General features: G+C 49.2%; 2 protein-coding genes across 19 annotated transcripts in view; one reads left to right on the top strand and one right to left on the bottom strand.

Annotated features, from left to right (window-relative positions):
• LOC309645842 (zinc finger protein 12-like) overlaps positions 1–12,653 on the top strand; it is a 113,643-nt gene that overhangs the window by 81,546 nt on the left and 19,444 nt on the right. For 7 of the 17 annotated variants that reach the window (XM_082431569.1, XM_082431571.1, XM_082431562.1 and 4 more), the window contains 5 exons: positions 696–964; positions 1,266–1,399; positions 2,402–2,466; positions 9,472–9,598; positions 9,867–9,962. In XM_082431569.1, coding sequence (XP_082287695.1) covers positions 2,452–2,466; positions 9,472–9,598; positions 9,867–9,962 — 238 coding nt within the window. In that variant the 5' untranslated portion in view covers positions 696–964; positions 1,266–1,399; positions 2,402–2,451. The other 10 variants (XM_082431566.1, XM_082431567.1, XM_082431558.1 and 7 more) reach the window with 6 other exon arrangements.
• LOC309645849 (zinc finger protein 510-like) overlaps positions 4,455–12,653 on the bottom strand; it is a 44,907-nt gene continuing 36,708 nt past the window's right edge. The window contains exon 7 of one of the 2 annotated variants that reach the window (XM_082431606.1): positions 4,455–5,273. In XM_082431606.1, coding sequence (XP_082287732.1) covers positions 5,269–5,273 — 5 coding nt within the window. In that variant the 3' untranslated portion in view covers positions 4,455–5,268. Of the gene's footprint in view, positions 5,274–9,865; positions 11,199–12,653 lie in introns of those variants that run through there. The other variant, XR_014255086.1, reaches the window with a different exon arrangement.

Raw genomic sequence — 12,653 nt, 5'->3', positions numbered from 1 at the left:
ATCCCAGGTATCTGTTTTCTTTTTTCGGTTTCTGTGTACCATCTGATTTTCGTATAGTTTTTAATGCGTTGGTTGTGTAATCTAAAAAGCTTAGGGGCTTCCCTGGGGGCACAGTGGTTGAGAATTTGCCTGCTGATGCAGGGGACACGGGATCGAACCCTGGTCTGGGAAGAACCCACGTGCCGTGGAGCAACTAGGCCCGTGAGCCACAACTACTGAGCCTGCGTGTCTGGAGCCTGTGCTCCGCAACATGAGAGGGCGCGACAGTGAGAGGCCCGCACACTGCGATGAAGAGTGGCCCCCGCTTGCCGCAACTGGAGGAAGCCCTTGCACAGAAACGAAGACCCAACACAGCCAAATAAATAAATAAATAAATAATAATGGTTTTTTAAAAAAATTAGAGCACTTAAAAGATATTTAAAAATAAATAAATAAAAAGCTACAATTTCTGTTTTCTTTTCCTTCCGTGGGTAATATTAGTTTGTATCATGGCTGGGCATTTATTGTATTCTAGGATTTGAATGAAAGTTGTAGCGTTTCAGTTAAGCGAACATGATACACTCCTTCCCCTCTCCTGGTGGTGGGGGAATCTCAGATGTAACCCGAAATGTCTGAGGGCAGGGAAAGGACCAGGGACCCTGGAGGTCATCCCACAGCCCCCACTTGAGTCCACACCTTTCCTTGATCGCTAACAGGAGTGAAGACAAATGGGCAATTGAGTCCCTGGTCCAGGCGGCCCACCCTCGCAGCACAGCAGCTCTTCACCGCCAGATGAGCTGGAGACATTTAAGACGCTCACTAACTTGACGGCGCGGAGACTTCTGGGAAATAGAGTCCTGGTGCTTGTGCCGCTCTCCGGGCGGGCTTTGGCAGGCGGACTTCCGGCGTCCTCCTGCGCAGGTGCGCCTTCACGTTTTGTGCGTGTCGGCGCACGCGCACCGTCGCCGCGTCGCCCTCGCTTCCCGTGAGTGCACAGGTCACCGCTGGTCGTCGTTCCCACGTCTTGGCCTTTGGAGGGCCAGGATTTCGGGGCTTGCGTAGCTGGACGCCGTCCGGCCCGGCCGCAGCCATCGGGAGCGGGCTGTGCGGGCGAGAGTTCGCGCGTGCCGGGGGGAGGCTGGACCTGGGAACCCGAGCGCGAGCCGCGGAGCAGGCAGGGCCGGAGGGGCCGGGCGGGAGGCGGCGGCGCAGTGCCCGACCGTCTGCACCGCGCGGCAGAGCGAGGTCCCGAGAGGGACGTGGGCCTGAAGGAGCTTGTGCCGTAGGCCCAGAGCCGGCTCCTCGGGCCCAGTGGCCTTGTGAGGCGGAGAAGAGGGACCCCTGGAGAGGAGCGCGCCGGAGAAGCAGCCCCCGGCCCGGAGCCTTGGGAGTCCGGGGCCGGTCAGCGAGTCCCGACGGGGTAGGTGGTGCGTCTTCGGGCCTGCAGGCGGTTGTAGACCCTGCGGCCCTTGGAGAGCGAGGCTCGGGTGAGCCCGCCCCGGGCCGCGCGGGAGAGCGACCGGGAGGGTTTGACCGCTTCCCGGAGGTGGAGGGGTCGGGCTGGAGGGCAGGGCCGGCTGCTCCGGATGGGGCTGCCCTGGGACTTGTGAGTTCCGGGTGTCCTGGGGGAGCAGGGGCCACAGGCTCGGTTGGGACGTGCCGCGTCCACCCCTCCCTGCAACCACGATCCTCCTCGTCCTTCTCGTCCTCCTCGTCCTCCCCCTCCTGTCGGCGTCTGGGCATCTCGCACGTGTCTCTTAAAGCTGGTCAGCACGTTGGTTGTCTAAGCGTCCGCTGCCCCCCTGGGTTGTGCCCCGTGGAATCGCACAGTGTAGTTAGTGCAGGATGAGTCTGCAAGGCTTCTGTCCTGCTGCCTCGGTTGAGGAAGGAAGAGATTGGGCCTGAGAAGGGAGGTGACTTGTCCCAGATCCTCACCGGGTGTGCACGTGGGGTCGCTAACAGGACTCAGAACTCCTAGGGCAGGTGTTCTGTCCACTTAAAGACAGTTTTAATAAGAGTTTTTTGAGCATCGCACTTCAGTTTGTACAAATAATTGAAAGAGTGAAACGCACCTGAGTGTATCCCTTTATTCTGGGTGTCCTGTGGATTTTCTGATCTTAAGTTGTTAACAGACTTAGGAGAGATAAACTTTTAGCGTTTTTTAATCTCATATTTAATGACGGAAGTTTATTTTAATAAGATTCAATGTACACTCGGTACTGAAAAAAGTATCGCCCCAGTTACCACAGTCACGTGGGAGTTACGGACCTGAGGGTGGTTGCTCCCTCCTCATTCTAACAGGCCCTTGTGAAGGTGAAAGGGCGGGTCTCCCACAGGTGTCTCTTGTGGAGCCCGAGACAGGTGCTCGTGCACCCTGAGCCCCTTCATTCGTAGCTTCACTGCCTGCGTTTTCCTTCTCCAGGTCCGCCTCCACTGTCACAGTCCTGCACGTTGTTCCAAGAGCAGCGGAAAATGAATCGGTCTCCGGTGAGTTTTGCTGTTTACGTATTGCCTTCCTGCTCTTGTTTTGTAATAACACCTTGGGAGACGAATAGTTCAAAATTTAAAATGGGAAAGTAGAAGTAGGTAAAAGATGTGGTTAGACAAAGCGTAGAGGAGCAGGTCAGTACCAAGTGTTTCTGGCAAGTTCTACGCGCAGATCCCACGATCCTCTTATAGCCACAGTACAAGCCTCGGGTTCTTGACATTTGTGGCAAAATACCATCCCTTGCTTGACTTACATTGTCCTGCTGAAGCACTTTTGTTCTCGGGCGTGAAAGGTTTCCTTGAGGATCCCGCTGTAGGCCGCTAGCCTTCCTGAGTGACAGCCCCTAACGTGTTGACATTGGTGCCTTCCTTGTGCTTCCTGTAAGCCGAGAGCATGCTGTCCAAGGAGCGCTCAGTGCATGTAACTTTTCTGTTCAGTACAACACTGTTGTCCTGTAGCTACATTGTTTTCAGTGCTCAATCCAGGGATGCAGTGAGGATCATTTAGAGGAACTGCCTTGTCACCCTTCAAGTAAATTTCCCTCTTTGTCTCTTACAATCTAACAGGGTCGCGTTACACACCATGTAGTCATGTCTCTGGCAAAGATTCCTTATTTCCCATCTGAATTTTATCGTGCAGCCTGTGGTCTTGGTTCTGCCCCTCACCGGACCCTGATCCGGTTGAGGTGACCTGTCATCCAGAAAACAAACCAGTGGAGATTTGCCAGTCCTCACTTCAGACCACTGTCACCTTCCCATCTGCAGAGTCTCCTATGTTGGTTTCTGTGACAGATCTCTCCTTGCTCTCTTCCTGACTCTTTCTTCCATCCTCTTTGTGTGTTGTCTTTTTACTCTTGGTTCATGACTCTTAAAGCTGTCTGATCTCACCCTCTGGTGCTTTTCACCTCCAGCTCTGTCAGTTCTCCCACCTGGACCAGACAGATGCCTCTGTCCAGCCACTTGCCAGCATCTCTATGGAGTTTGTCCAAAGGGCACCTCCAATGACTAGATCCAGTAGATCCAGAAATGATTACTTACAGCTCCCCGCCCCTTGCCTTCTCCTCCTGTCCCTGCCGGCTCATCGTTGCGTCACCAGCCTGTCACCCTACCCAGAAAACTGGGTTCATTGTGGAGTCCTCCTCCATCCTCTGTTAGCACGTTGTAGTGTTAGGCTGGTTAATGTCGTATTCTAAACGGTTTTTATTCGTTCCTCTTCATCCCATACTTGTACCATTAAAATAGCTTATTCGTTCATTTCTGTAGTTACAGAACCTTTTTTTCTGTGCTGCTATCTCTTTCCTCCACCAGCTCAAGTGTATTTTCCACGCTGAGTATTTCTCCTAAAATATGAATCACAGCAGTTTGTCTCCACGTGGGAAGCACTTTAGAGGTTCCCTGGGTGACTGGACAAACGAGGTTGCCGTTCTGTGGAGCCATTAACCCTCGAGCCCAGCACTGGGGGGAGGTCGTAACTCGCTGCTGATGCGTTTGGATGGGTGTGTGGGGTGAGATCCTGCTCGGAGAGGCTTAGGAGAGAGGAGTGGGAGAACGGGGTTTGTTGTGTTCCTAGCTTTTTCAAGACGTTTTGCTGTGACGGGGAAAAGAGAAATTGGACAGTAGCTGGAGTAGGAGCTGAGGTCCGGGGCGGGTGTTGTGTCGTGTTGTGCTGTGTTGTAACGGGAGAAACAACAGCGGGAATGATCCAGTAGGTGCGTGTGGGAGCGGGGAGAGCTGCGGCCCGGGGTCCTGGCGTGGGGCGGGGGTGGCAGAGCTGGGGTGCAGGTGGAGAAGCCCTCCGATGGCTTCTCTGTTCTCAGGGAAGCAGCTCCTCAGCTGAGGGTTGAGGGTGAGGTTGGGGGTTGAAGGAGAGGGCAGCGCTCTGGGACCCCATGGACATTTTCTGCTCTGCTGATGGAAGTATCCCCAGAAGAAGTGTCCTGCTTGCCTCGCTCTTGGCTTTGGTCCCTTCACACCATCTAGTGTTGTTGTTGTTTTTTTTGACGTAAACATCAAATGTCTTCAGGTTCTGCATGTGATCTTAAGAAGTAATTCTCTGCTTCCAGGAGCTTCTCTTTTCCTCAGGGAAGGCACTTCACAGACGTAATTATAGGAGAGGACGAGAATCCTGCCCGTCGATGCGTAGGGAACTCCAGAGTGCTGACAAAGCAGAGCCTGGTTATATTTATTTATTTATTTATTTATTTTAATTTTTATTCATTTATTTATTCATTTTTGGCTGTGTTGGGTCTCTGTTGCTGCACGCGGGCTCTTTTCTCTAGTTTCAGCGAGCGGGGGCTACTCTTCGTGGCGGTTCGCAGGCTTCTCATTCCGGTGGCTCCTCTTATTGCGGAACACAACTTCTAGGCATGCGGGCTTCAGTAGTTGTGGCTCGCGGGCTGTAGAGCACAGGCTCAGTAGTTGTGGCTCACGGGCTTAGTTGCTCCGCAGCATGTGGGATCTTCCCTGACCAGGGTTCGAACCCGTGTGCCCACCATTGGCAGGCGGATTCTTAATCACTGCGCCACCAGGGAAGTCCGAGAGCCTGGTTTTAAATGCATTGTCAGAGCACGTGGCTCAGTGACTCGGGGAAGGGTGACGGCCCTCAAGTGACCAGGACTTGGGTAGCTGCAGAGGTTGACAAGGCTCTCAGAGCAGCGTTGAGGTGGGCTGGATGAGGCTCCTGAGGTGCTGGTAAGGACCGCCTTCCTTAGGATGTGGGCCTCCTGTCAGGACCAGCGGGACGTGAATGCAGGCGGACCCTGAGGTTGACTGAAGAGCCTCCCCTGTGTGCTGGTTTTGCTTTCATCCTGTGGAGAAAGTGAAACCTTGTAATTGGGACAGTGAGTCATCTGATCAAAAGATGTCATGTGTAGAGACTGTGGACGGCATGAAACGCGGGGTGGGGAGCGGTGGGTCAAGTCAGGGGGACTCTGGGCTCCAGCGCGATGCCCGACAGGAAGGGGCGAGGCCGCGGCGTGTTCCCGCTGGTCCTAGGCCCCGGTAAACGGTATGGACGTTCCCTTGGGGTTTTTCCTTAATCGCGAATGAGGTTGAGAGCGTTTTCACGTGCTTAGAAGCTGTTTCTTCATTTTAACGGATAGACAGTTTTAGAGCAGTTTTAGGGTTACAGGAGAGTCGAGCAGACAGCAGTTTCCTATCCCCGTCCCTCTGGGTTCCCTCCCTTGACAACATCTCGCGCTTGTGTGGCGCGTCATCTCAGTGGTGGGTCAGCACTGACGCCTAGTTCTCCCCTGGAGTCTGTAGCTTATATAAAGGCTCACTCTCTGTGTCCTGCTGTTCAGGTTTGGACACGTGTGATGACCTGCAGCCACCACTGCAGTGCCACCCAGAACCATTTCAGTGCCCGAAACATCCCTGGGGGCCACCTGTTCATCCCCCCCAATGCCCCCAAGCCCCCGACAGCTGCTGGTCTTGTTACTGTCTGTGTATTTTTGCCCTTTGCAGATTGTCACGTAGTTGGAATTCTTCAGTCTGTGGTCTTTTCAGACTGGTGTATTTGTTTTTATATGAAGGGCCTGTTCATGTCCACTGCCCGTCTTCCTGCCCCAATACTGTCTTCTTTTGTTTTGTTTTGTTTTCTTTTGTTCTGTTTTGTTTTCCTTGTCTTACTGACTTACAGAGTCTTCTTAAATGTTTCTAAATCTTTCCAGTTGGGGTCATGTTAGTAAACATTGTTTTCCAAGTTTTATTGTCTTTTTCTTGTATTTTCCAGCATTAGTATGTAATTCATTACTTAACTTTGAGAAGTTGAATACTATGCATTTGAAAAGTTTCTCAAAATCAGCACGTTTGTGTGGGTAAGATTCCTAGTTGAACAGCACCCTCCGTGGTCAGTACTGGAGTGCAGCTTCTTTGCGGGGGGGAGGCGGGGGAGGTGGGAGGAATGCGTCGGTCTCGTGGTTCCCTTTCTGTTGGTTCTTAGTTCCCCTTTCTGGTTCTGGGCACTGCATCAGCCACTCTCCTGGGACAGGCCAGGCAGGTGGGCTCCTCACTTGCTGTCTCTGGAGGCTGTGTGTGTCTGAGAACACCTTTCTTTTTCCCTGTCGAGCGAGAGGACTCTTTTGGTTGGGGAGCGGCGTCCTAGGACTGCGGCCCTTGGGCCCCCACTGTTCTGTGTCATTTGGGGCCCAGCCATGCGTGGGAGATCTCTGACACACGGACGCCGCTGTTAAAGTCCTCTTGGGTTTTTGTCGTTTACAATCCTCTGAGGAATACTCCTTTTCTCTAATGGAATTCCAGTGCTTACGCTTTCTAGCCACTCATGAAAGGAATCTCAGAAAGCAAAGGAGACCGGTCCTCTCTGCCCCCAAGCAGGGGAGTGAGCCGACCCTGTTAACCTCACGCTGAGAACATGGCTTGTGGGAAATGTGTAACTGGTGCTGCGTTCTGTGATTACAAGGCCGTCTGTGGAATCTTACTGTACCAAGTGGTCTTTTTTTTTTTTTTTTAAATTGTATTTATTTATTTATTTATTTATTTATTTATGGCTGTGTTGGGTCTTCGTTTCTGTGCGAGGGCTTTCTCTAGTCGCAGCAAGTGGGGGCCACTCTTCATCGCGGTGCGCGGGCCTCTCACCGTCGCGGCCTCTCTTGTTGCGGAGCACAGGCTCCACACGCGCAGGCTCAGTAGTTGTGGCTCACGGGCCTAGTTGCTCCGCGGCATGTGGGATCTTCCCAGACCAGGGCTCGAACCCGTGTCCCCTGCATTGGCAGGCAGATTCTCAACCACTGCGCCACCAGGGAAGCCCCCAAGTGGTCTTTTAAGACACATACGTCATGGGTTGTTCCCTTGTGTTTTGAAACGAACCTAAAACCCCTAAATATTTGCAGTTCTGGTTGCTTTCTTAATTTGTTATCCAGGTTTTCTGAAATCCGTTTTCTTAAAGTTTAAAATACAAGAAGAGTGCAATTTTCTAATCTTCCCTTTACATAAAAGTGAACATGGGCAAGCTACTTAACCCATCACCAAATAGAAAATCATTTGGAACATTCACAATAATGCTGTTTTCAAGCAGCAACGGTGCACGTATTTTTATTCCCATTACAAGTGAAAACTATGTTTTCTTATTTTGCTGTGTTTTTCTCATCAGGCAAAACTACAAGCGATTAGAAAAGCCCCACAAATCACACATTTTGTGAAATTACAAATGCAAAACCGGAAAGTAGAATAAGGTGTGCGTGATTCTACTTATGCATTAAAATTAGACTTTTCATGGTCTGATCCCTCACTCTCTTGCATTTGGTAATAACTTTCAGTGAGTGAACGTGTGGGCCCCATGTCTTCATCCGGGCAGCCACAGGTGTGACTGGTGACGCCTGAATTGAATTTGGGCAGAGCTTCTGGAAGACTTGCTGTTGCTTTCTGAGACAGACTTCTCGAGGCTGAGCCGAGGCAGTTCTGCACAGACACTCGTCTGCCTTGGGCGGCAGCCACCTCTTCCCCCGCCCCGTGTGTCCCGTCAGCAGCTGGGCACCCTCAGCCTTCCCAGGCCAGCAAAGCCTGGGTCCCGGACATCTGTGCATCTGGAGCTGGGGGTCAGGTGACCTGGCATCTCAGGGGACCTTGCTAACAGGACCCATCCTGCCTCTTCGATTGTTCCACGTAAAGAACTTTGATTTTCTGTCAATGTCAGGAGTTTGTTGCCATCTTAAACGGCTCCTGAGCTTGGTGTGGTCTTTTCCTTAACCTCTTCCACACCGTTCCTCCCTCCACGTTCTTTTGAAATCACCTGAACTTTTTTGTTTTTAACATGCTTGTCCTGTGTTGTATTCCTTTCTTGGCAATTGTGTAAACTTAACAGCCACCTTACATTTAGTTATTTAAATTTACTTCTCTGTTTTCTTCTTCATATGTGTCCTCCTTTAAAGAGTAATGAGATACACTTTAGATTATCAACAATAATAGTAGGTATCATTGAGAAGCATGTTATGTCCAAAGAACTATGTTAAGTGCTTTCCATGGATGAACCCATTTGATACTGATATGTATCATTATGTGATAGGTACCATTATTATCTTTATTTCAGAGGTGATGGTACAGAAGGAAACAGTTTTTAATTACTGGTGTGAGTGTTTGTGAATTTATTCAAAAGATCCACGCTAAAACATCTGGGTGTAGCAATTTCTGGTTCTTTTGTGAGCTCTCTGTCCCTTGTCAGGAGTGTGCTCCTCCCCTGGAAGGTGTTGGTGGGAAGAAGGGATTCCAAGTCCCCAGCTTGGAATTAGGGGCAGCTGAACCAAGCTGTCCCCGACAGCTCGTGTAGCAGGTCAGGGTCAGACCGCTCCAGGCTTATCCTCATAGTAAATACGGAACTAGGATGTGTTGCCTGGCTTGCTTGTTTCTTTGGTAAGTGTGGCGAATACTGCAGCTTGGCTCCTTCTGTGAGCTGTAGGAGAAGCTTAGGGCAGGAACGGGACACATGTGTCTGGAGTTTAGGAGAGAAGCCTGGGCTGGTGATATAAATTTGGGAAATGTTGACATGTAGATGGTAATTAAAGCCATGAGGCCAGATGGGATCACCATCAAAGCAAAATGTAAAAGAAAAAATAACTGAGCCCCAGGCCACTCTAACTTGAGGATGACTCAGGGGAGAGGAGGAGCCAGCAAACGAGACTGAGAAGGAGTGGCTGGGGAGGTAAGAGGAGGACCACGCTGTTAACAGTCTGGAAGCAAAACGAAGGGGCACAGTGCATCCCGGGTTAGCACGCACGCCCTCAGGCCTGTGCTCCTCGGGGGCAGGGGCATTGTCTGCTGTTGTAGGTCCCCAACAGCCAGGATTGTTCCTTGCTCACAGTATAAGACAATATTTTCTTTCTTTGCTGTACACCGAACGAACTCATGGCAGTGTATTGTATTTATTTTCCTCCCACGAGATCCATAACATAAAAGAGGTATACAGTGTTAACTTTCTTGGTGAGCTGGGTAAGCTCTTGTCCCCCTAAGTCTTTTCTACGTCACCCAGTTCCCATCACGGTGCCATTACAGGGGCCAGTGTCATTCAAGGACGTGGCTGTGGACTTCACCCAGGATGAGTGGCAGCAGCTGGACCCTGAGCAGAAGACAACCTACAGGGATGTGATGCTGGAGAACTACAGCCACCTCGTTTCTTTGGGTGAGGAGAGCCTGCTTTCTGAATTGCTGAGATAAACAGGATTTCCCTCTAACTTACTGACTTTAACTTTGAATTTAATGGGACAAATGTGAGTAATCTGGGGCACCAGGCAGGAGGGCATTTGGTCTTTGCCTCCAAGTAGGTTCTAATTTTGGTACAGCACAGATGGCCACTTCTGTTGTGTAGCTCGAAAGGCAGCCCTTTGCTTAGACGACAGATCTGGAAGCCCAGCAGCCAGGCTCAAGTTCTCTCTCATTTCTGTTAACAGGGTGTCACATTATCAAACCGGAAGTTATCACCAAGTTGGAGAAAGGAGAAGAGCCATGGATAGTGGGAGGAGAATTCCTACTTCAGAGTTACCCAGGTGTGTGAGTGAGGCAGTGAGGAGGTCGGTAACTCGGAAGTGTTTTTCCCTGGAATTTTTTAATGGTGCCAAGCCTTAGAAGTGACTAAGGAGAGTTGCTTGTGTGCTTTAGCTACGCAAATCTCGCTCCCAAAGACTTCCTCCTTCCCCACAAAAGCTTATGTTGGTAGAGCTTCTCCACGCTTGCTTCTACCCAGAACCAAACCCACTCGCTTCCTTCTTCCTCTTAAACCTCAGATCCCTTGTTCTTACAGCATATTCAGTAACCTCTTATCGTAGATTCTTTTTGCTTTCAGGCATTCATAATCTGTTACTAGAGAATAACTTGTGACTTTCCATATTCTTATTACTTTCCTTTTTTCTTCTTTCCCATGAAATGTCTCAGACTTGTTTCTGTCTGCAGTTTCAATTCTCTTTCCTTGAGGTCAGAGGTCCAACCCCCGTCCTGTGCATAAACCAGTAAACTCAGTTCACCTTTGCTGTCCTGAGCACGGGTGCTGGTCATTCCTGAGACGAGTGCTGCTGGAGTTTGGTGTCTCCCTCTTCCAAATGCCCATTTTCATCTTGTCTCCTATTTATTGTTCTGTGGTGAGGGCCTTGAATGCTGTCGTGTCGGAGTAGGTGCGGAGTGAGTAGGAGGTACAGAAATGAGTCGTGGATCATTTATCCTCCCACCCCCGCCCCCTCCAGAAATGTCTCTGAAGGATCTGCTTCGCCCTTCGGTGGTTTGTTTCCCGACTTCTTCAAAGGGCTCCTCCTGTCTCAAGTCTTGAGGGTTTTTGTCTGTTTAATGCTGCATTGTCCACCCTGTCCTCTGGTTCATTGTTTCTCGTGGGAGCAGTAGGCGCTCCTTCATTCTGACTGGATTTGCAAGATGTGTTCACCTGCCTTTCTAATCTGTCTTATCACTAGTCTCATAGGGTAAGCCTACAGCAATTTCCTGTTGATTCCAAAAAGGAATTTAAATTCCTCCTCCTTTAAGAATTACCCAATATTGGCCCTGTATTAACCTGGAAATTTTAATTTTCTATTTTTTCCCGAAACTCTGGATAAATTCCCTTTGGTCCACACTTCTAAATGTCTTGTTTCATTGGGGTGTGGGTTATTTGTCCAGATTACACATTCTTTAAGTCTGAACTCAAATATTCAACCCCTCCTTGAAGTTTTTCCTTCCAGCTCTAATCATCACTCCAATGTTTTCTTTCTCTTGACTTTGACTCCACCTCATGGTGATGCCTTAATAAAAAAGCTAGGTCTGATCAAGGAATCTGTTATTTGATTATGTATTTTTTGCTTGAGCTTCTGCACACCACGCCCCCCATAATCCAATAAAGAAAAGGCCATGTTCTCTCCCCTCATCATAGTATGTAACATATAGTACATGTTTATTTCTTTGATTATCTGAGGAGCCAGGTAGGTGAAAGAACCTTCTTGTCCATTCAGTCAGAAATAATTTATAGGCAGGTATTTCTTTTTATTTTATTTTATTATTTTCAATTTTTTAATTGAAGTATAGTCAATTTATAGTGTTGTGTTAGTTTCAGGTGTACAGCAAAGTGATTCAGCTATAGGCATTTATTTCTAAATATGCATGTCTAGGTGATATCCCATATATTCTGCTGGTAGTCGAAAGATGTCCATATGATTAAGAACAACTATGATTTCTATTGAGGGGTTCAAAGGAAATAGGAAATAGAGCCATACTTTCTAAGACGTTATGGTTAAGAAAAGAGAACAGAGATGCATGGGTAGTTTAAAACTCAGCATTGCACATGGAATGTTAATGTTCCAATGCAAGGCTGAATCAAAAATGTATGGAGAGTAATTATTTTCAACTTTAAGGGGAAATGGAGCTAATTAACTTGAGAAAGGACTTGAATAGTTTTTTTTTTTTAAGCATGACACACCCTAAAATATAGGGTTTGAGTGGATCAAGGCTGGAAGTCCGGCAAACTTAGTAAAACAATAGGAGCAGAGACCTGTGGTTGAACGTAAGCTGGGGCATTGCTGGTACCAGACATCTCGGTGTAGGTGACAGTGCCTTAGCCTGTGATCTGTCTCTCCACTTGATGTGAAGTGCCATGGTGTAAAGTGCTGATCCACCTCCTCAGACTGATTCCTCCTTGTCCTTGTCCAGCGGCTAAACTCATTGTCGCCCCAACAGTTTACCTGTTTGCTGTGAGTCCTTTCACATCAAAGAGTTGGTCATTCACCCAGCATCCTTTGTCTTCTCATCATTGCTCTACGTTTGTATTTTACTTTCTATACCCAGTTTTGAACAAAATCTTAGAAGTAGCAAAGATCAAAGGTGCTTGTGTGTTTTATTATATAAATTTATTTTTAATTTTTATTTATTTTTGGCTGCATTGGGTCTTCGTTGCTGTGCATGGGCTTTCTCTAGTTGTGGCGAGCAGAGGCTACTCTTCGTTGCAGTGTGCAGGCTTCTCATTGCGGTGGCTTCTCGTTGCAGAGCATGGGCTCTAGGTATGCGAGCTTCAGTAGTTGTGGCACGCAGGCTCTACAGCGCAGGCTCAGTAGTTGTGGCACATGGGCTTAGTTGCTCTGTGGCATGTGGGATCTTCCCATGTCCCCTGCACTGGCAGGCAGATTCTTAACCACTGCGCCATCAGGGAAGCCTGGTGCTTGTGCTTTTGTCAGCTTTCCTCACCACTGGAGATTGTGGAGGTTGTG

Source organism: Balaenoptera physalus (genome assembly GCF_965194825.1).
Source record: "Balaenoptera physalus genome assembly, chromosome: 16".
In the NCBI taxonomy this organism is placed as follows: Eukaryota; Metazoa; Chordata; class Mammalia; order Artiodactyla; family Balaenopteridae; genus Balaenoptera; species Balaenoptera physalus.
The sequence above is the reverse complement of the archived record's forward strand: the minus strand, read 5'-3'. Positions and strand labels throughout refer to the sequence as shown.